Here is a 23,312-nt window from a genome sequence, read left to right as displayed (position 1 = left end):
GGCTCGAACCCGTATCCCCTACATTGGCAGGTGGATTCTTAACCACTGCACCACCAGGGAAGCCCAAGAAGGTTAGAATTTTAAAATATGGGTGCACGGTATGTTAATTAAATCAAACCCATTGTACTGAACAACATTCTCTAATTATGCTGACTGAGATATTAACGAATGAATGAATGAATGAAGTAAAATGAGAACATAGGACATTTTCTGATTACTTCTTATGGTGGCACAGCTCTGCATAGCACTGCCTTATGTGGATGGGCTGGGTTCAGTCAGCTACTCTCCGGTGTGCACGTATGTGCAGAAATTTATTTTCACACAGTTCTGGAGTCCAGAAGTCTGAAATCAAAGTCAAGGTTAGGCTCCCTCTGGAAAACCCCTAGGGAGACTCCTTCCTGGCTCCTTCCAGCTTCTGGTGACTGCAGGGGTCACTTGGCTGTGGTCACATAACTCCAGTCTCTGCCTCTGTTTTCACCTTCTTCTTTCTTTGTGTGCCTTCTCTTCTGTGTCTTATAAGAACACTCATTAGATTTAGGGCCCAGCCAGATAATCCAAGATGATTTCACCTTGAGATCCTTGACTTGACTACATCTGCAAAGATCCTTTTTCCAAAAAAAGTCACAACCACACATTCTGGGGATTAGGACATGGACATATCTGTTCACCCTGCTATACTGGTTATTATAAATAATGCTAAAGGAATAACCTTCCACATGTGGTTTTATATATTTGTGGAGGTATATCTTCAGAGTAGATTCTTAGAAGTAGGATTTGTGTCAAAGAGCAAGCTTCTGTAATTTGGCCAAATTCTCCCCCATAGGAGTTGTACTATTTTACACTCCTATTAGCTGTGTTTGTTTTTGCTTTTTTTTTTTGCAAATCCAAATAGCATTTCAGGGTAGTCTTAATTTACATTGTAAATTTTTAACTCTTGATTTCATTATCTGTATTTATTGATGACAGCAGGACACTTTTTCAACAGTACTCAAGAGTCTACAAAATACTTGGCACTCTGAACCTCCAGGGATAAAAATCGATTGCAAAGCAGGTGATGTTCTCAAGAAGTTCACAGTCTAGCAGGAATGATTTTGTGGAGCAACAGAGAATAAGAAGTGTTTTTATTTATTTTTACTTCACATGGAATATATATACATGGTGGGTGGGTGAAAAACCTCAAAATAATAACTTATGTTTCTTGATTTCTTTAGAGAAGACCTGGAGTTCTACATTTTCATCAGTGAGTAAAGGCTAGATACGATGGATGAGATGAACCTGTATGCATGAATGCCTATTTCTGTTACTACCAAGTTTTGACCATGTCATGTGTTCACTGAACACTGTTGTTTATCTCTTCATTTATCTAGCTGCTCTGCCTCTCAACTAAATTGGAAGCTTTGGAGGTAAGGAGGCTGCATCTTATACAGCTTTTTATCCCCAAGGTTTAGACTCATGACTTGCACATAGCAGGTGCTCAACAAATGTTTGACTTTGATGATAGGTTGACCTGCGATAGATAAATTGAATTCCCTAAGACAAGTGCATCCTATTTTTTTTCCATCAATACAATGAAAGTTATCTTCCCCTAAAAGAATGGTGCGGTGAATATTGTGACTTACTATGTGTAGCCAGGTACAGGCTAAATTTCTGCAACAAAGACACCCAGAATGCTTTGACTTAAGAGAGAAGGTTATTTCACTCTTGTGACAGTCTTGGAGGGTTTGTGGTCCTGATGGAGAGGTCATCCAGGGACACAGGCTGGTAGGGCAGTTCTGTCATCCTGAGTTGGGGGCTTCCATCTCTGGGTCTGAGATTCATTCATGCCATTGGGTTTATTGGTTGTCTATTCATTTTTACTGCTGAGTAACATTCCTTTGTATGAATATATCCCAGTTCTATCAATGCTATTTGATAACTTGAAAAATAGAGGATCTAACAACCAAGAGATATTTTTTGCATGCCTGGATTAAATATGTAGGATTATTTTAGCTTTTTATCCCATTTTATTTAACGAACTTTTATTGAGTGCTTCGAGGTCAAATACAGTGCCCAGCGATGAGGCTAGAAGGCTGTGTAAATCGCTGGCTCTTCCCCCAAGTTACAGTTTAGCCGAATGAGGAAAAGACAGTTGTGCTGTCCCAATTTGATGGAGATCACGTGATTTTAAACAGCCAGCTTAAGTGTTTGCTAAAATGTTGTCAAAATTTGAAGCATCAAAGGATCCAGATGCCAATAAATAACCCTGCAGATCTCCAGACCATCTTCCATCTCAAAGTCTTGCCTCAGGTTACAGGCACCTGGCCTTAAAAAGCATCCCAGCCTGAGAGTAAGGTCCCTCAGGTTCTATTTCTGGTTCTGCTACTGTATTGCTAGGTGGCCTTGCACAACACAGAGAACGTGCACTTCCTACAAAGCAAGAGGCAAGACGTTGAGGAACCTGCCAGTGAGGCACTCTCACATCCCAAGTGAAGACGGGTCCCAAGAACCAAGGGGAGTGGGGCTGGCCTCCTCTCCCAGAGCCTAGGCATGCCCTTCCCTACTGCCAAAGCCATTCATTTTAGTGTGTAATTGGAGCTCCGATTTTGGTATGATCAACGGGATTTCCACTCGCTCCCTCACTCCCTGTTGTGAGTTTCTGTGGTTCACGTTGCACTAGAGGGAACTGGATGGGCGCACAGGCCGGAGACTACAGATACAGAAGCCTTGGGCCTCCTGGGGTAGAGGGCGGGCGGATGCTGCCCAGTGACTGGGACTCTGGAAATGTGGTCTCAGGGTCTCGCCTCCTGGAAAACTACCTTTCCCAGGAGCACTTGCGGCCCACGGAGGGGTGGAGAGGGGGCACGTGCTCAGAGCCGGCCCACTGACTCTCATCGCGCCGAAAGCGCGCCAGCCTGATTGGAGGGCTCTGTCGCGGTGCATCCCGGGACTTGGAGTACAGCGTGTGCGCGGGGCCCGCTTCTTTGTGATTCGCGGCGCCTCCTCGGAGCCCGGGCGCGCCCCCGCGAGGCGGGTCCAGACGACGCGCGCATGCGCTGCGCCCAGGGGCCGGACGGCACCTCCCGTGGGGCGGGGCGATGGGTTCAGTGTCGACACCGCCTTCCTGCTCCGCCCCTCGCCGGCCAGGCCCGCCCCTCCTTCCTGGAGCCACAGCCGTAGCGGCGGCGGGCGGCGGCGGCTGGCGGCCCGGGAGACACGCGCCGGCCAGACCCTATGCGGTGACTCGCGCGGCGCAGGCGCCTCCTGCCCCGCCGGCGGGGCCCGGGCTCCCCGCGGCGGTATGTTCTCCCGAAGGAGCCACGGGGATGTGAAGAAGTCCACGCAGAAGGTGCTGGACCCCAAGAAGGACGTGCTGACCCGCCTGAAGCACCTGCGGGCGCTGCTGGGTGAGGCGCGGCGCGGGCGGGGGTCGGCGCGGGATGCCGGGGCGGGGGGCGCAGACCCTCTGCCCGGGCCCCGGCGTTGTTCCCGGGAAGCGGGCAGCCTGGCCCGCGGGCTTGCCGGTCGCCCTCTAGTGTAAACTTACCCCAGATTCTCGCCGGGTGGCCCCGGGGTCGGGCGCGGCCGGGACGGTCCCCTCCCCAGCAAACCCTGGACGCCCGGGGGTCCTCTCACGCACACATCGAACTGTCATCTTCCCTCCCAGTTTTTAATTTTTATTTTTAAGTCCGAGACCCTAAGTAGACTGAGACCCCAAGTGGTCCCAGCACGGACTTAATTGAACTGTCATCTCCTCCTCCCCCCACCCCCCCACTTCAATTTTATTTTTACTTTTGAGTCCGATCCCCGAACAGACTGAGCCCCCAAGTGGCCCCGGGATAAATTTAAGTGCCGTCTCTCTTCCCATGGGTCTGGCTGCTTCATTTTCTTTGTGTTCTTGGTATGAAGGGGGCTCCTCGTGTCTGCTTGGAGGGAGGGGTGACTTTCCTGGGTTCAAGGAGGCTGCTTCTCCTTTATTGTCAGGATGACACTGATGGTTGTGTGCCTTCTTCCGTTTTTATGAGCCCTCTGGGTGGAGGTTCTGCAGAGCCCAGGTCGGCCTGCACTTGACCTGGGATGAAACTCACCCCTGTGGGTGTGAAGTGTTCCCAAGGCTTCCTGTCCCCTGCCACCTGTGATCTGTAGCTGGTTTGCTATGCTGTTTTGTTTGCTCTTCTTACCTCCTTAGTCTTAACTTGTGTTTAAGGTGGAAACACCTTTGCCGTCTATAGACAGACTTGTCTTTGTGTTATTTGCGGGCTGAGAAAAAGATACTTTATGTTTCTTCTAGATGTCTTTTTTTTATTCTTAAAATGAGCAAAATCACCTGATTTAGGGCACAAAGTCTTAATGTGTCTGTCACTTGAGGAAATATGGTATAACAGAACTCATCATATAGGTGAGAATTTTAAATAAAGATCTTGTTCATGAGATTAAAATTTGCAAATGATTTCTATTTATACTCCGTGAGGTACCTCTAAGGAAAACAACAAATCCACACACCTGGTTTTGCCAAGTGAAGTTTTTTACATTCTCGGATTCCTTGAGATTCCGCCCGTCTGGGTCAGCTTGGAATGAAATGTAAATTAAGTGCTGTTAGAGGGATTAGTTTTCAAGACTTTTGTAAGTGAAATTCGGTGTTCTTGGTAAACTGAACTTTCTACTTCCTGTACTAAAATACCAGGAGCACACAGGACGCATTGTGTGGGGTTCTTAGTAGTGACTGATAACACCTCCTGCAGGGACATTTTTTGATAAAGGAGAGTAGAGTGGTATTTTAAAGCAGTTGATACTTGGGGACTTTTTCTGTGGTAGAGAGCTTGAACTTTTGTTCTGTCCAAGTCTACAGGATTAAGTTGGCTACATTTTGCAAAGGCAGACGCAATTAAACCTAGATGTTCGTTTTCTTAGAGACACACAGTAGTACATTGTTACTGTTCTGAGAAAGTAGTTAGTTTTCAAGGCTCTGTGGTTTCAGTTGAAGATGTGTGTCTTATTTTGAGGAACTTTCTTTTGTCCTTTCATTGAGCCATCTGACCTCAGTTTTGCAGCGTGGAGAGGCTCTGTGATATTTCTTTATGTATGTTGGTTTTTGTTGATGCATCGCTGGTGGACTGGCCCAGTTTACTTCATTTATTACTGTAATCTTATCTGTAGGTACTAGATTTTTGTAAATGTGTCTGAGGAGTTCTAGTTCATAATGTTTCATGTAAACTTTCACTTATGACTGTGGTTGAAAGGCTTTAAAGAAAAATAGTACAGCAACGTACTAGTCCCACCACGTCGCATATCCTACTGGTTTGCTACTTTAAGGAAAAGTCTACTAGGAAAAAAGTCCTTTTCATCTGAAAAATAGGATTTAGCCAAGATCAAGAAACTGTTTGAATTGGGGTTGACATATACACACTACTATATGTAGAATAGATAACTAATGAGGACCTACTGTATAGCACAGGGAACTCTACTCAATACTCTGGAATGACTTATATGGGAAAAGAATCTAAAAAAGAGGGGATATATGTATATGTATATGTATAACTGATTCATTTTGCTGTACAGCAGAAACTAACACAACATTGTAAATCAACCATACTCCAATAAAAATTAAAAAGAAAAAGAAAAAGAGACCAGATTTGTGGTTACCAGAGGCAGGGTGTGGGGGGATGATTGGATGAAGTTAGTCAAAAGGTACACACTTCCAGTTAAAAAGTAAGTCCTAGGAATGTAATGTACAGCATGGTAACTGTAATTAACACTCCTGTATGTTGCATATGGAAGTTGTTAAAAGAGTAAATCCTAAGCATTCTCATCCCAAGGAAAAACATTTTTTTTCCTATTTCATTCCTTTTGTATCTATACGAGATGATGGATGTTCACTAAACTTTCTGTGATAATCATTTCATGGTGTATGTAAGTCAAATCATTATGCTGTGCCCCTTAAACTTATACAGTGCTGTATTTCAATTATGTCTCCATAAAACTGGGAGAAAAAAAAGTATATTTGCAAAAAAAAAAGAAACTATTTGAAGGAAATGAATAGAAATTATTATTGTATTTTTATTTGTATATTTTGATAATACTCTTGCTTTTCATATATTTTCCAGTGATAATAACGATGTTATTTTTTACATACAAAGTTAATAGCACTTGACCTGGATCTGTAGCCTGCAGCTGCATGACTTTGGACCAATTACTCAGCCTGTCTTTGAACCTTAGTTTCTTTACTCTGTAAATGGGTATGGTGATGTCTGTGAGTGTGATGTATAAGCTACTTCAGCTTGGAGTGGACATGTAACAGTTTCCTCTGTCATTACTGTTTTCCTGTCGTTAGTAGAATAGGACAAGCGATTTGATAGGTTGTCCCGTCTCCTTTCTTATTTTAATAATTGTGATGGATTTGCTCCCTCTTCATAAAAATTAGTCTGTATTTAAGACAGCTGGCTGAGAAAGATACAGTTAGCTGTGAAAAGTAGAGTATTTCTTCATATCATGGTAATGACTCCAGTTAGAACTTGCTTAGCTACTTTGACCTGCCTATATATTGTAGATTGGTCTGGTATTATTAACTTTATTTTATTTAATGTTAATTTAATTTAATTTAATTTTTTTGCGGTACGCAGACCTCTCACTGTTGTGGCCTCTCCCGTTGTGGAGCACAGGCTCAGCGGCCATGGCTCACGGGCCCAGCCACTCCGAGGCATGTGGGATCTTCCCGGACCTGGGCACGAACCCGTGTCCCCTGCCTCAGCAGGCGGACTCTCAACCACTGTGCCACCAGGGAAGCCCTTAACTTTATTTTAAAGGGGGAGGGGAAACTGAGACACAGGCAGGGCTTACTGGGGGCCAAGCCATGCACTCAACATTGTGTATGAATTATGTAATTTAGAGGAAGAACAAAGAGCTGATAGGTCCCCTGACTCCCAGGTCTCCTTACATTGTTGAAATCATCCTTGGGAAAATAAATAAGTAAACAAAACAAAACTAAAAAAACATTCTGTAAACTGCTGTCTTGCTGCAGCAAAGATTCCATGTCTAATTACAAGTTGAGTGCTTACTGTGAGTCCCAAAATAGGATTTAGAAATGGCATTGATGTGGCAGGAAGAATAGATGTAAAATACTAGTAAGCACGTAGTGTGTTATGTAATTAGATAGTGGCTTATGTACGGTGGACTCCATTATAGGATTTCTAGGGGCAGAAAAGATCATTAAGAACAAAGATAGGGGCATCTTGAAGGAGACCCTGAAGAATGGTTAGACTTGTTCTGTCCAATAGAAACAGATGTCAGCCACAGGTGTGATTAAAAATGCTCTGGTAGCCACATCTAAAAAAGTAAGAAGAAACAGGTGAAATTAATTTTAATAATATCTATATATTTTTAACCCCATACATCTAATATGTGTTACATCAACAGGTAATGAAAGTAAAATGTTCAGTTTTTTCCATCATTTTTTGATAGCAAGTCTTTGAAATCCCATGTGTACTGTATGTGTGCAGCACGTCTCCGGTCGGGCCAGTGGCATTTCAAGAGCTCAGGAGCCACAGGTAGCCAGCGCGGCATGCTGGACAGAGCAGGGTTAGACTTGGGGAGAGTCGAGGGGGAGAGCATTTCGGGCCGAGGTGGGGAGGAGCTGGTGGTGGAAATACACAGTGATGATGCGGGAGGTTGAGGAACCTCGGGCACTGAGGATTGGGTGCTGGAACCCTGGCCCTGAGGGCGTCCACAGTGTCAGAGCAGTCACCAAAGTGGTGTGTAGGCCAGGGGTAAGGGCGTTGGACTTCGGGGTCATGGGGGAGGGGAGGAGAGGTGACCTGACCGGTAGGAGCTGAGGCAGGTTGGGGCCAGATCAGAAAGGGCCTTGTTTGCCGCAGTTAGAAGCTCAGATCTTATCCTGCAGGTGAGAGGACCCACTGGAGAATTCTTAGCAGGTCAAATGGTAATATTCAAGCACCGCCTCTCTGCCGGCAGGGCCAGGATAAATAGATGGGGCCAGTGGGAAGGCAGGGAGATACTGAGAAGACTGGTGACGAAGGAACAGACAGGGGCTGGGGCCTGGACAGGAGGGGCGGGGCCACGAAGGACCCTGTGGCAGGACAAGCGATTCTCAGGGAGGAATGAACATAAGGTTTGCAGAAGCTGGGAGAGGAGTGATTAATCTGAAGGAGAAGAGGTTTGGGGTCAGGGGCCACAGGCCAGTCAAATCTAGTGACACCAGGGTTCAGACCAAATATCTGGAACCAGAGAGGAGAGAACAGTTGCTCACAGAGGCTCTATATGCCCATAGAGCAAAACTGAACATTTTGACGTTTCCTTTTGTGCATCTGTTGCTTTAAGTAGGGACAAGTTCACTTACAATTTTAAACGTTGCCTTTTAAGCTTACTTTTAGCATTTCCCCATGTTTTGTTCCTTTTATTTTTATTAACTACAGATGTTTGTTGAGGCGATGTACCATAATTTAGCTTACCATTTCTTGGGTAGTTAAATAGTTTCCTTCCTTCATCTCTCCCTCTTTTTTTCCTCTCTCGCTTTTTCTCTCTTTTTCTTTCTTTCTCTGGTGTAAATAATAACTACTCTGAACATCTTGGGAGGTGGCTTCTCCTGCATTTTGCATTATTTTCTTGGATTAGATTCCATGGAGGTCACACTGCTGCGTTTATGCCTCGACCCACAGTGCTGTCCCACAGTGCTGTCCTCAGTGTCGCTCCCATTGCCCTGCAGGCAGCGAGGGTTGAGGCAGCCACTTCCTTTGCAATCTGACTAGCAATAAACTGCGTTGTTAGAATTTGATAATTGGTGTTAGGTATTTGGGGGAGTGGAGGTGTCTTGGATAGAGCCAGAAGAGTTGGGAGGAGACTCTGGCTAACGACAGAGCAAGATGAGTTTGGTGCTGATGTGTGTTGAGTTTGAGAAGAAGGTGAGATACAAATGGAACTGTCTGGGAGGTGCTGGATGTGGGGTCTGGAGCTTAATGAGGGGTTAGAAAGCTATGGCATGGTTATTAGCATCGTGATCTCACTGGATCGTCCTACAACCTGTGATGAAGGTAGTGTTCCCACCGCAGACCTCGAGATGGGGAGACTGAGGCTCCCGGAGGTGGGCTCCTTGTCTGCCAGCTCCCTGTCTCTAAGGGGCAGAGCTGGGGGTCATAGGATTATACAGCCTGTGTCGAGCTTTTGCTAGTTACCTGACGCAAGCATATTTACATACCAGAAAATATATTTACCCACCAGAGTGAATGTTAACTTGTAAACAAAAGCCAAGCAGTTTTTGCGCGTCTCCCAGAAATGTCGCTTTGAGTTTTGCTGCTCTCTGCCTAGTCTGCTTTACCGTATTCTTCTAGGGAGACTTGAGGCCATATTTGACTTGAACATGGCAGAAGATAAAAGGACTCCTTCTGTGTTTTCGTGTTCACTGGCCTCTCGGTGCCCTTGGCAGGCCTTACAGGTGGTAAAATATTTGCATGGACATTAGTGCCACATGGACATTCTGCAACCAGAGCAAAGCTGGGGGTATAACTCCAGGCCCTTCAGACAGTCTTGGGATGGTTTCTCTCAGTTGACCTTGTCTTAATTAAAGCGATTTTGCCCTAATGCTCCCTTTGCTCATTTTTCACCAGTTACTAACATTTTATATCTGTAACTTCTGGAATGTAAAATGAACTTTGGACACATATATGTCACACAAATACGCCATCCCTGCGCCTAGTGCTTGAAATTGTCTAGCCTTCTGAAGTGAGAAAGGTGGACCTAGGATAAAAGTCTGACTGAGCTCAGATGTTTTGTTTGAGATAACTAGAAAAGGTTGCCTTTGACCTTTATTCTGGGAAGAGAGATAATTGGTAGGTCTGGAATATTTTGATGTAAACTTTTATAATTTGTATTTTTATTTTGTTTGTAAGTGCTTTATTTGCAGATGGACATAAATACTTTTACTAGCTGTTTAGAGCACTGATCTTTGGACTCTAAGTGCCACAGATGAAACTAGAGAACAGTTTATTGCTTTCAAAATAGCAAATTGATTCAATTTAAATTTTAAAATTACTTTTAAAAGAAGGAATATGTTACTCTACTGTAAAATCAAGAATAATTAATATATAAATGTAGTAAGCAACTATCTTGTTCTTGGATTTTTAAAAAATTCAGTTTCACGTACATTTTTTCGAGTCCGTATGTGCGTGTGTGCGTGTGTGTGTGTGTGTGTGTGTGTGTCTGCTTGGTAGGGCTGTGTCTTCAGAGATCAATAAGGCACAAGCCCAGGATTTACTGTTTGTTAGGGGAGACAGACAGGTAAACAGCTGCATTTACCACGAGGATGTTAGTGCTGGGGTGTGGGGATGGGGTAGGGGTGGGGAGTGCGCGTGGTGGGTGGGACTGTACAGGTGGCTGCAGGTGTAGAGGAGGCACAGCAGAAGGGCCCCTTGGAGAGGCTGCCAGTGCTTCCTTAGCGGGGCGGGGCTGAGGTGGGTCTGGAGTAATGAACACGGGTTTCCCAGGTGGGCAGGCTGGGGGCAAGAGGACTGCCGACAGAGGAGCTTGTGCAGAGGTGATGGTGTGGCCACCACGTGGCTAAGTGCACAGTGTCCTTTACCCTGTGCCATGGGTGGACATTTGGAATCCGGGGAAGAGTTTTAAGCAGAGGATCCACCAAATCCAGTGCCTTCCCTCGGTGATAGTCCAGGAGTCCCAGTCTCCCTGAGGTTTGAAACATGGATTCCTGGCGGGTGAGAGCTCCCATCCATTCGGATTACAAACCAGGAGGATGTAGCCTGGGCTGCCAGTGTTCATCTTTCCCTCCATGTGGGGAGCACACACCTCAAATTGAATTCACAGTCAGAGGGAAGCAGAGCGGAGAGACGGAGAGTGAGGAGTGTCCGTGGACCCTGTGTGAGCTGAGGGGCCCAGCCCTGTCTGCGCCATCCCCACCCCGAGCTTCTCAGTTGTAGGAGCCTGGAGCACCCTGTTTTTGCTCTAGCCGGCTTGAGTCATATAAGATTTCTGGGCCTTGCAATGGGAAGAGTACACATTAATATGCCAGGAAGAGACTGGGAAAGTACAGATCGAGGATGGATGGGTCTGTGTGTGTATGTGTGTGTATATATATATATATATATATATAAATATAAATATAAATATATATGATGTGTATCTATATAAATAAAATGGGCACAGTTTAAGTGATGTGGATGCTGCCTGCCCTTCCACTCAGCGACCATGTGCCTGCGTGGTGGCATGAGGAGGGACAAGGGACTTTGCTGTGTCCTCAGAGGTCTTCTTTCCTTCATGTCTGTCACTGTGGGAACATCTTCCCAGCTGGGTGTGCCTCTCATGTTTAAGGGTAATTGTGATTTTCTCCATTTTTACCTTTCACGTGACTTAACCCCACCTAAGACGTAACTTGACTGTACCGATAGCTCACATTCATGTAGCACTTCACACTTTTGCAAAATGTTTTCTCATATTCTCATTTGATCAAATTGCTTTCTTAAGGATTTATTACCCTCTAGGTTCTTAGCAGAGCTTTGTTTCTGCATTAGTTCTGAATCCTCATTCCAGAATTTTAACTTTGATATTTAGCAAAGAGATGTTTCATAACGATTTTATGTCCTTTATGTTGTTTTAGAAACTGAAACCACGTCTGAAAGATACTGAACACTATTTTAAAAGTAGTTGTAATCTTTTTTTTTTTAATTATTTTTAATTTTTTTGTGTATTTTTTGGCTGTGTTGGGTCTTTGTTTCTGTGCGTGGGCTTTCTCTAGTTGCGGTGAGTCGGGGCTACTCTTCGTTGCGGTGCATGGGCTTCTCATTGTGGTGGCTTCTCTTGTTGCAGAGCACAGGTTCTAGGCGCGCGGGCTTCAGTAGTTGTGGCTTGCAGGCTCAGTAGTTGTGGCTCGAGGGCTCTAGAGCGCAGGCTCAGTAGTTGTGGTGCACAGGCTTTGTTGCTCCGCAGCATGTGGGATCTTCCCGGACCAGGGCTCGAACCTATGTCCCCTGCATTGGCAGGCGGATTCTTAACCACTGTGCCACCAGGGAAGCCCAAGTAGTTGTAATCTTTAACAGTCAATATGTACTTTGATTTTGTTTTTGCAACTGTGGTTTAGTTAAAAAAAAAATCCCTTTTGAAAAAGATAAGGAACCCGTTGGTGTTGTCTTGTGTTTGAGTTTCAGTGATGTCATTTATTTATTGAGGCTCAACCTGGCTCTCAAGGACACAGGAGGTACTAGGGACAATGCTTGTGCCCAGCTGTGGGAGCTGTGAGGGTGAGCATTCAGATCAGCTGTGCTCCGGGGAGCGTCACTGGCCGTTGCTCCCAATGCTGCCCTTGGATTCACCACCACTGTGTAGCCAAAGCTGAGCTCTTCCTGGGCTCCTCCCAGCCAGTTACTGAGCACGCGGGGGTACTGATGTGGCCGTTTCTTTGAGACCCAGATGCCTCTGAAGGGAGACTTTGTCTCAAGGGCTCCCTGTTGGCCTGGCCGGCAGCTTTTCAGACCTGTGCTGCCTCTTCCTCCTCAGCCCTCCTCCCCTCCCCTCTTCTGTGCAAGGGTCAGACCTCCCTTCTCAGGTCCTCCCCTTCATCCTTCACAGACAGCTCCCTCAGTAAACCTCCTGCGTGTCCACTCCTGTCTTGGTGTCTGCTTTTCGGAGAACCCAAACTAATACGCCGTCCCTTTTCCCAGAGGTGTCAGCCAACCTGTCATGTAAAACTCTTCCAGGAGCCGGCAGAGGTATATTACATCTTCACACAAAGTGCCTTCGTCCCTTTTCGCTGAAACGATCTTTCCTCAGAATTCCTATAGCATTTTGTGCCTTCCATTTGGCATTTATAGCCTTTGGTTTTGTATTCTACTTAACTGTGTTCTGCCTGATCTCTCTCACTAAGTGATATTGATACTAAATAACGTTGAGAACACCAGCAGCTTCTCGTACATCTTGATTCCTTTTGGTGACATACTTTCTTATTTGTAATAATAATAAGTAGCATTTAATCAGCGCTTTCCATGTGCCAAGTACCGCCAGAAACACTTCACATGTGTTAATGCATTTAATCCTCTCCCAAGTGGGATAGGGAATGTTATTATCCCCATTTTACCAATAAGACCCAGAGAAGTTGAGAACGTTGTCTACGGTTGCACAGCTAGTAAGTGACAGAGTCAGGATTTGAACCCAGGCAGCTGGCTCCAGAGTCCCTTTATTCATTTAACAGTTATTTTTTATCCAACCCCAACCATGTGCCAGGCATTGTACACAGCACTGGGCACGCCTGAGCTTGCATTCTGAAAATCCAAGAATGTGATTTCCACATAGATGGATCTCAGTCTGGGGGAGAGTAGCGACCACCGGTATGGATGTTTAGAAAAATTTCTAGAAGCCTTCCTGCCCCAGCCAGAAGTTCCCATCATTAAAGTAATGATTCGAGGGACTTCCCTGGCGGTCCAGTGGCTAAGACTCTGCGTTTCCAATGCAGGGGCGTGGGTTCGATCCCTGGTTGGGAACTAAGATGCTATATGGCGCGTGGCACGGCCAGAAAAAAAAAAAAAAAAGATTCAAGACCACGAATTAAGTTCTCCTGACAGAGCCCTCTCTCCTCCCATGTGTGCGTGCACTGTCAGACCCACCCCCTGGATCCAAGAGGAAGAGCTTTAAGAAAGGACGATTTCTGTGGACAAAAGGGAGAAGAGGTTGGGGAAACCTTGACTGGGGTGGAGGCTGAGGGCCAGCGGGGCCAGAGGGCTGTGGGTAAGGACAGGCTTGGGTGAGGCTTAGGCAAGCACCCCAGATATTTTTTCATGGAAACAAAATGGGAGAGACACTGTTGTCAAATTTTAAATTTACTAAAACCAAAACTGAATTACCATCCCCCGAAAAGGGCCTGTTATAACTAGTGGTGAACATTCTTCCAGTGAAATCTTGATAGTATTTTCAGGACTGCATGGAAGAGAGGGGAGCTGAGGACATATGTTGCTTCCTTACAGCTTTCTAAAGGGGTTAGTGTATTTTCTTTCTGTCTGGTCATATTTCCGGTGCCGACAGTGTAAACCTCTTTATTCCATGGATTCTGTATCTGATAAGATGAGGATGTGTTTGGGCCAGAGAGGCTTGGTAGAGTAGAGCTTATGCTGAGCTCCCAGAGTGGGAGTAAAGTATTACATAGTCTTTCTGTGTATGTGTGTGTGTATGTGCGTGTGTGTATGCATGTGTGTATATGTGTGTGCGTGTGTCATATTGCAGATACTTACTTTTTTTTTTTGCCGTACGCGGGCCTCTCACTGTCGTGGCCTCTCCCGTTGCGGAGCACAGGCTCTGGACGCGCAGGCTCAGCGGCCATGGCTCACGGGCCCAGCCGCTCCGCGGCATGTGGGATCTTCCCGGACCGGGGCACGAACCCGTGTCCCCTGCATTGGCAGGCGGACTCTCAACCACTGCGCCACCAGGGAAGCCCGCAGATACTTACTTTTGAGAGAATGGTTCCATTCCTTTCTTCCTGCTCCTAAAATAAATACATATACAAACATATCATCTTTAACTGAAGTAAAAAGTAAATAATGAACTGGAAAAATAACTTGAAACTTAGAGGAGAGGAAATAGTTATATCCCCCAAACATTAATAGGAAAAATTATAATAAATAGATGTTCAAAATGTATGTGTATACATAAGTCACAAATGAGGAAATGACACCTAGGGAGATGGACTTTGCCCCCAAACGGAACAGTGACTGCAGACAGAAAAGAGAAGAGGGGAGAGAAAGAAGCAGTGCTGGAGAGGAGAAGCCAGCCGTGGCCGGGGAGCCCTAGCTGGCACACGTGGCTGGTCCTTCCTTGTTGCAGCAGTGGGTCCCGATAAGGAGACAGGCCAGGACCACTGTGGCCAGTGGGGCAGGAATGCTTGAGTGTGCCAGACGTGAGATGGGGCCACACAGCAGACCGAGCTTGTGATAGTGTGTAGATGCGCTTACTATGTCGCCCCAAATTCTAGTAAGAGCCAAAGAGTAGGTACCTTTGAAAGTGCCCTGATGCTGACAAGAAATGGAGATCAGCCAGTGGCTGAAAATGAATGAGCACAGGAAAACGTTGATGGGTCAGTGCAATGTTAATTAATCTCTGAATGGTGAGAAAGGCAGCAGACGGGCTCAGTTTCAGGTACCTGCTAAATTAGAACGCTGTTTGTGCTCTAAGTTGTGTTTCTTTTTTTAAGAACTTGAGCCATTTCAAAATAAATTTTGTTTGTTTGTTTTGGCTACGCCCCACAGCTTGGAGGATCTCAGTTCCCTGACCCGGGATTGAACCTGGGCCTTAAGGTAGTGAAAGCCCGAATCCTAACCACTAGACCACCACGGGACTCCCCCTAGGTTGTTTCTTAATGCAAAGGCCTGAGGGAGTCTTGGTCTTTGGCTCAGTGTTAATTGAAAAGGCGTGTGGGTTCTAGGACCTGGTGTTGCTGCTGAGCGTGCGCCGAAGGGGAGTCTGCTCCGCGGTCGGTGATCAGTCCAGGTTTAAACAGGACTTGACGTGTGCTAAGGCCACCAGGTCTTGTAAGTGAACCTGCCGGTGATTAGAAATTTCATCACCTTTTTGCATTCAGAGGTGTCACACCTTTGCTTGTTGCTATTCAGTTCAAGCTGTTGAGTGGCTGGACAGAGACTGTTTCTTCCTGCCCGACCGTATCATTTTTCTACCTTTTCAGTAAATGACAATTAGAGAAACATAGCTTTCTCTAAAGACAGCAGAAGTCCTCTACACCTAGATCATTACAAGACATTATGTACAACGTACGTGTTATTGCAGAAGAGGTCTAACGCCAATGTTGGGCAGAGGAAATTTAAATTATTTTCTGTTTTTAGGGCATTTTAGTCTTGGCAAAGATACTACTGTACGTATTGTTTAGGTCTTCAGTGTTCTTCAGGGTTCAAAAGTAAGACACGTTTGGAGGGAACTATGGCCGATGTCATGTCTGCTGTTCTTTTTTATGGTACAAAGTCAGGCTTTGAAAACAAGTTCTTTCTAAATACTCTGGCAGCTTTTTTTTTTTTCTGAAATGAATAATAGTTTTTTCTGAAAAATAGTAGTTGTTTTCTGGTTATAAAATTTTACATACTCATTATAAACATTTGAATAATATGAATAAGCAAAAAATAATTTAAGTATGAAAAAGCTCTTCACGTTCTGCAGTCCTCTGATAACCATTGTTAAAATTTTGGTAAACATGCTTTCTGTTCTTGTTGTTGCTTACGTGCAGCCTCTCTCCCTGTGTCTTGTAGGTACACACATAAACACAGTCTTACATGAATAGTTGTTATACGTGGGCTGACACTGTATTTTTGACCTAACACGCCTTGGACATTTTTCACATGAGTAAGTGAAGGCTTACATGATACTTCAATGGCCCTATCGGGTCCCACTGGACTCACGCAACAGATTATCCACTGCCCATTCTTCAGGTTGGCAGTTCCAGGCCCTTCCATGCTGTCAGCAGGCCCTGGCTTGGCGGGAGCAGGGTGGCTGCCCGGCGGCCGGAGGGGCCTTTGGTTTCTTATATGAAGGATGAGCGGGGCTGACGGTGTTGCAGCTGCTGATGCGGCAGGGGACAGTGGGATGATTTTCTGGAAGTAAAGAGAGCTCCTTGGGGAGGGCCGTCTCAGTCTCTGCGGAATTAGCTTCACAGAAAGGCCGCCCTTTTAACCTGTCATGGAGGAAGGCCATTCCCCTTGCAAGCTGGCTCTGGTGTCCTAAATAAGCCAACTTCTGGGTCCTCTCTGGGGTTTAGTATCTATTTAGTTCCGGGACTTCTACCAGCTCTCTCCTATGGACTTAAAAACCTTGTGTTTCCAGGTGTACTTCCCTGCCCCTCCTCCATCACTTTCAGCTAACGTTAGATGTACTTAGGTAAGCGGTGCGGGAGCCGGACTGCCTGGGTTCGACTCCTGGCGGGGACCTAACCTCTCTGACTCTCATCTGGTGGTGGGACAGTACCTGCTTCCTAGGGCTGTGGGAGGTTTAATTGAGTTAATATATACAAAGCCCTTTTGTAAGCCGTTATGCTTATTAATAATAATTATTTGACGTAAGTAAGACGGCTCTCTGCCCTCAGCACCACTTTTCTGCTGCCTTACTTGTTAGAAATGGAGCAGGAGAGGTTACCGTTTAGCTCCTGTTTTATCTATTTCTGTCTCCAACTCTTTCCCTAGTGAGTGGTTTTGACTGTAATATAGGCCAATTCAGATCAAGAAAAGCAGAAGTAGTTATGCATCGCCTTAAAAAATCGGATGAAACTTGATTCCTACAAAAGAAATAGATATATGAAAAAATATAAACTGTTATGTATAAATTAAACTACAAGGATATATTGTACAACACAGGGAATGTAGCCAATATTTTATAATAAATATAAAGTATAACCTTTAAAAACTGAATTACTATATTGTATACCTGTAACATAATACTGTACATCAACTATACTTCATAAAAAATACATGTATATAAAACACATTAGATTTGAACATTATATTTCATTGGTGTATATATTTTGTTTTATTGTGTTGGCACGTGATATCCGTTAAAAATAATGTTTTAGAGTCCTGCATTTGAGACAGGTGTGTCAAAAATGTTTAAGATAAAAATAGCTCTACTTTTAAAAACTAGAGCTCTAGGTACGTGGAGTATATCTTTATCAGAATCACTTTTACATGGGGACTATCAATCCAGGATAACAAAGTGTTAACATCTTTCTGACTTCTAAGAATTTTACTTTTTGCACCTAGCTACCATATAGGTATAAAGAAATGAAAATAATACATCTTAGGAAACGAAGTGGGATGAATATAACTTCTACAACCTTTCAATTATACTAGGATTTGTTTCCTGTTTTACTGTCAGATTTTACTTCAGTATCTACAAGGATGTTTTTGGATATAGGTAACAGAAAACCCAAATATAAACATAAATGATGAAGAATTTTTTCTCCTATAGAAAGCAGTCCCAAAGCAGGTGGTCCCCCGAGCCAGCTGGCATGGCAGCTCAGTGACGTGCCCATCCGCACGCTCTCCCCTCCCTGCTTTGCCCTCCTTAGTGTCCTCTGCCTGGCAGGTTTGTCCCCTGAGTGGCAAAATGCACTGGAGGCATCGCACCCGGACGGAACAGCGTCCAGAGGCAGGAAGAAAGAAGCACTTCTGCTTTGTGTCCCTTTAAGAGCAATGACTCTTTTCCAGGCATCTCCACCAGAATTCTTCCCCTTGCTTGTTGACCAGCACTGGGTCACAGGCTTGAGTCTAAACTCATAGCTGGCAGGGGGCTATTGCCACAGTAACTGGCTCAGCAGCATCAGGTCCCACCCCCACGAAGGGCACACGGATTTGCGGGGTGGATGGTCCCTGAACAAACAGGGGCTCCATTAGGAAGAGGAAAGGTCTGCCATGGGAGTGGCTGGGCGAGGGGGCAGGAGGGAAAGCGGGATCATTTACTCCAGGCCACTCTCGCTTTCAGTTTAAATTCTACGGAGATAGAACAGTCCAACATGGCTGTAATAATGTATGTAGAAAACACAGTTATCAGCAGAGCTAAAATGTGAGTTCATTTCATTTCCTACAAACAGGAATATGTGGTTTAGGCCTCCACGTGATTCCAAAAGTATTATGTCGGCGTTCTAGGCTCCTCTTCCTTCCGTGGTGCTTGGGCGCAGAGGTACGTGCGCACCAGCTATTGGCCCCAGAGAGGGCTGAGAACTGGATGAATAGTGTGGAGCCCCGTAAAGTGGGGGTTGGGGGGATGCTTGGTTGAGTTGGTGGGTGGGTTTAAAGTGCTTGTTTTATTATACAGCATCAGTTGCACACGTACAAAACATATTCTTTCGCATCTATTCAGTACTTAAACCAACAACTTAAAAAAATCTTTGCTATCTGGCACATGACCTGTGCTCAAATAAATACTTTCGGTTGAATTAAGGGTGAAACTGACTGGGGTTTTATGGAGTGAATATGATGCAGGGGCAAGGGAGGTGATTGAGGGACTATGAAAGGGCTGATTAAAAAGATGGACCGTGGAAACCAAATTAGGAAGAAAAAAAGAAGTGAAGACTTCAGAGGGATCATAGATCATGACAGGGTGGTGGGGTCATTGGATTGAAGGACCCAGGAAGGTCGAAGTGTTGTTGGAATTAGGTTTCCAGAAGGAGGGAGTAGGGGAGATAGGGAGAATGGGTTCAGACTTGGGAGGCAGGGAGGTTAGAGGGATGCCCGGGCGGGCCTGGGGGCAGAGGTTGCGGAGGGGGCGTGGAGGACAACCTCAGTGGAGATAAGGAAGTTGGGCATCACCTGTGTAAATGTGGAAATCAGCGCTGGCTATGAGGGCAAAGATAGTGAGCCAGACCCTGAAATCTTCTGGAGAGCGTCCTGGGGGTGGGGGGGCGGGTGTAGACTGTGCAGCCACTGAAGCCGGAGCCTCCACCTGCCATGCAGGTTAGCGTCCCCATCCACACGAGGATTTTGTATTTGCATGTAATCAGCACAAGGACGTTTTTAGGTCTGCACATAGATGCATTTTCAGATGTGAATTTCTCTTTAATAATAATGATGACGATAAAAGTATTGAGTTACCACTGAAGCATAGTCAGCATACCTGCTGTCTTATGACCCGAATACCTGCTGAGTCTTGAAAGGGCTTCATTATGAGGACTTTACCTCCTCACCAGGTGAGTTCCAGGTCAGTTACCTGCCCTTGGAACAGCATTGCACACACAGGAGGTTCTACAACCTACCGGCTGGTGTCAGAAAAAGGAGTCCCTGCCTGCACTCTAGTTACTGTTGCAGAAACTTTCTGCTGAGGAAAGTGTGTATCAGCTGGCAGCTCTTGTCATTCGGACCCATATTGTCTCCTTTTCCTTCTTTGACGGAGGTGACAATGTGTCGTACTTGGGGCACCTCTTCACGGGCTTGCCGGCTCTCATGGCTGGTGAAACTTCCTGGTGATGAGTTGCTTTTTCTTCTCCACCAACATTTCCACAGCAATGGTCCAAGACAACCCATCCCAAACCTCAGGCTTACAGAGACCTTACGGCAACAAGCATCTATTTTATTCCCTCACCTATCTGCATTGCTGCGTGCTACTGCCCTGGCTGCAGGTTGCCTGGGGTTGGGTCCTGCTCTGCTCCATGAGTTTCCTCATTTCCTTTGTTTTTGTTTTTTAAAATTTTATTGGAGTATAGTTGATTTACAATGTTGTGTTAGTTTCAGGTGTACAGGAAAGTGAATCAGTTATACATATACATATATCCACTCTTTTAAGATTCTTTTCCCATACAGGTTATTACAGAGTATTGGGTAGAGTTCTCTGTGCTATTACAGTAGGTCCTTATTATCTATTTTGTATATAGTAGTGTGTATATGTCAATCCCAGTCTCTTTGAACCAGAGACTACTTGACGCTCTCCAGCCACTGCTGCGTCAGGCTTCTAATGACTGGTTGTCCACAGCAGGTCGGGAGATCAGCCCCAGACCAGTGTGGGTGGGCATTTTCTAAAGGAGTGGATGGAGGGCGGGAATAGTTCCTGGCATTATTACAAAGTACGTAACACAAGAGGGAAAGAGGGCGGGGAGCTAGGCAGTTGTGAAAAGGTGAAATCACCAAAATCTCATTAGCCCTTAAGTAAAGGCGCCATACTCATGACGTTTATCCTTGTCGGTGTTTTCTGTCTTGTGTCTGACTCATTTATTTTCCTTGTTCTCACTGTTTCTAAATTATGTTTTATTAAGCCGCCACATTCGCCTTGAATTTTTCACTCACCCCTTTTCCCTTTCACCGGCATGTGATCTTGAGCATCGTGCTTCAGTGCCAGTGTCTAGGGAATCGGAGTAAAATAGCAAATGACACCGTCTTCATCTACGTGCAGACGTGTAGGCAGCACTGGGATGGCTCTTGGCCCTGGGGAGGGTGGGAGACGGAGGGCAGGAGGATTGGGGGTCACTCCCTACTCCAGAGGAGCTGGTCTGAACCCCTTCCTCCTCTTGACAGTGTCCACCAGGGCCCCCAAGTCTGAGAAAGACATTCCCTCCTGCCTTGGTGCTTTCAGGGTCTGCAGCAGGTTTTTATGAGGCTGGGCTATGATCCTCCCAACTAAAAAGGAGTAAGATTGCTATTGGGAAGGGTTATATGCGGGAGGAAGTGGAGGGACAGTCCCACTAGTTTTGGAGCATCTGCTGCTGAACTGGGATTAAGTGCTGTGCCTTTTCGAAAGGTCTCCTTAAGTGGGTGAGTTTCACGTATCATTGAGTTTTATGGCTCCACAGGAAGCTGGGTTATTCCCACCTCGTGAGATGGCCTTTGCCAGGAGCTAGGTAATTGGAAAACAACTAACATTTAGTTACGTAACGCTGACTACACACTTAGAAGCACTTTGCTTATGTTCATTTTATGGGCACAGGAACCATCGTTGGCCACATTTCTCAGGTGAGGAAATTGAGTCACAAAGTGTTTTAAATAACTCGCCCAGGTCTTGTAGCTTCTGGACTTGAACCCAGGCAGTCTGCTCCAAAGGTTCTGCCTTCAAGGTTTGCTATTGTCTTCCAGCTAGATGTGGGGAAATCATTGTCAGCAGGAGGCTTAGCTGGACAAAAGGCCAGGGGAGGGTAGCTTCTGGTGTGGAATATAGATTATTTTTCAGATATAATGGGAAAATAATAGAAACAGTTGATTGGCTGTTGGTTGGTGGTAAAGGAGATTGCTTTACAAATCCCAGAATGACCCCTAGCTCTGTAAAGCTGGCTGCAGGTTGCTTCTCTGTGGTCAGTGTGAATGCACTTGCCTGGGTTTTGTGATGCCATCCAGGCAGCGTGCTAGCGTCAGTGCCAAACACACCCAGGCTCATCACCTCAAAGGTGGTCTACAGCCTGGGCTCTGTACCTGGGGACTTCCCCTCCTTCCCGCTTCCTTACTGGCCCCACGAGGCCATGGGGAGGTTGCTGTGAGGTCATTGTGGGGAGCCGGGCCGCGTCTCCCCTTGTGTCTTACCTGTCCTCTCATCCCCCTGCTCTTCTCCCTCGGGCTCTCCTGCATATCCCATCCCCGAGGGGACGATGTATTTCTCTATATTCCTGACCCGATTTCTGGTTTTGACTTCTTCCGTCTGTTTCTGAGGCCTTTGTGTAGCTCAGGTTTGAGCTGGAGACCCGAACAGGAGTCTCTGACTGGCCTGATATCTTGGGCAGGTTACAGACGATTCTGAACCTGAGGTTTCTTTGTCTTGACCACACCTGTCCCATCCCCCCCACAGGGTTGTGGTGAGGGTCAAATAAAATACAGTCACGAAAGTGTGTCTTTCAAAGCATACATGTACAGTGTTTTTAATGTTCCCAGCCTCCCCAGGTGGCCTTGTCACTCCCTGCTTTGATGCCCTGCCTGAGCTTCAGGCACGCTGCTGTCTCCATTACTTGCTTGTGTTCCTATACCCTGGAGGGCCCTGCACCGTATTCTCTTGGAATTTCCCAGCATTTGGCGCAGGGCTATTTGGCAGGGCTCAGGACTCAGTCTTGTTTGAATGAACAGATGAAGAGTGTCTTTCGAAAGGAAGTTTGTGGTCATAGGCTTTTTTTTGGTTATCTTCCTGAGCAGTCTTCCTCCTATATATCTTTGGTTCTCGAAGTTACCTCGTTACAAAGTAGACCTGTGATACTCCCTCGTGTTCCCTTCTGCAGGACGCTAACTCCCAGTGCGCGCCTTCTCCAAGATATATGCTTTGTAAATATTCATCTGATGAGTCTTGTTTTTCCAAAAATAAGACAGATCATGGAAACATTCTAGGTTTTGAAGTAGAGATAGAAAATATTTATTTTTTGTTTGTTCATTTAACAAATGTGTGTCAAGTACCTTTCAGGTACCAAACTCTATTCCTGGGGCTGCAAGTACAGCAGGGAGCAAAACAGATGTGATTCCTGCCCATATGTGGCTTCCATTCTAGTGGAGTGCCGGTCGGTGGAGAAGTAAATGAATAAATGAGACAGTCTCCACTCATCTTAAGTGCTGTGGGCAGGGATCACGTGAAGGGGACTCCCAGACCAGTGAGGAGTCCTCACATGGGTAAATAAACTAGTAGTTAACAGATGTTACACCCTTCGTTCACTGTGTGCTGGGTGACCTGGAGGGCGTCTGCTTGTCTTGTCCTGAGGACTTTAAGCTCCATCCACTGCTAACCCACAAGGAAGACAGTGAATGGCTGAGGAGGAAGGTGGCTGCCGCCTGGACTCTGGCCTCATGAGGGTGTCTCTGTCTGCATGAAGCCCCTCAGCCTTGACGAGGACCCTTTTTGCTCAGGTCGCTGACACTCGAGTGTTTCTGAGGGGCCGGGGAGGC

At 45.9% G+C, this 23,312-nt stretch overlaps 1 protein-coding gene across 4 annotated transcripts in view; it reads left to right on the top strand.

The window, feature by feature from the left end:
* Positions 1–3,151: 3,151 nt before the first annotated feature.
* The window catches only part of RALGAPA2 (Ral GTPase activating protein catalytic subunit alpha 2), a 282,773-nt gene continuing 262,612 nt past the window's right edge, over positions 3,152–23,312 (top strand). For all 4 annotated transcript variants that reach the window (XR_003004327.1, XR_003004326.1, XM_024753744.1 and 1 more), the window contains exon 1: positions 3,152–3,383. Coding sequence is in view for 2 of the 4 variants with exons in the window: in XM_024753744.1 (XP_024609512.1) it covers positions 3,278–3,383 (106 nt within the window). In the remaining 2 variants the exon portion in view is untranslated. The remainder of the gene's footprint in view (positions 3,384–23,312) is intronic.

The sequence above is a fragment of the Neophocaena asiaeorientalis genome, unplaced genomic scaffold (genome assembly GCF_003031525.2).
Source record: "Neophocaena asiaeorientalis asiaeorientalis breed wild unplaced genomic scaffold, Neophocaena_asiaeorientalis_V1.1 scaffold302, whole genome shotgun sequence".
Classification (NCBI taxonomy): domain Eukaryota; kingdom Metazoa; phylum Chordata; class Mammalia; order Artiodactyla; family Phocoenidae; genus Neophocaena; species Neophocaena asiaeorientalis.
This window is presented reverse-complemented; position numbering and strand designations above follow the sequence as displayed.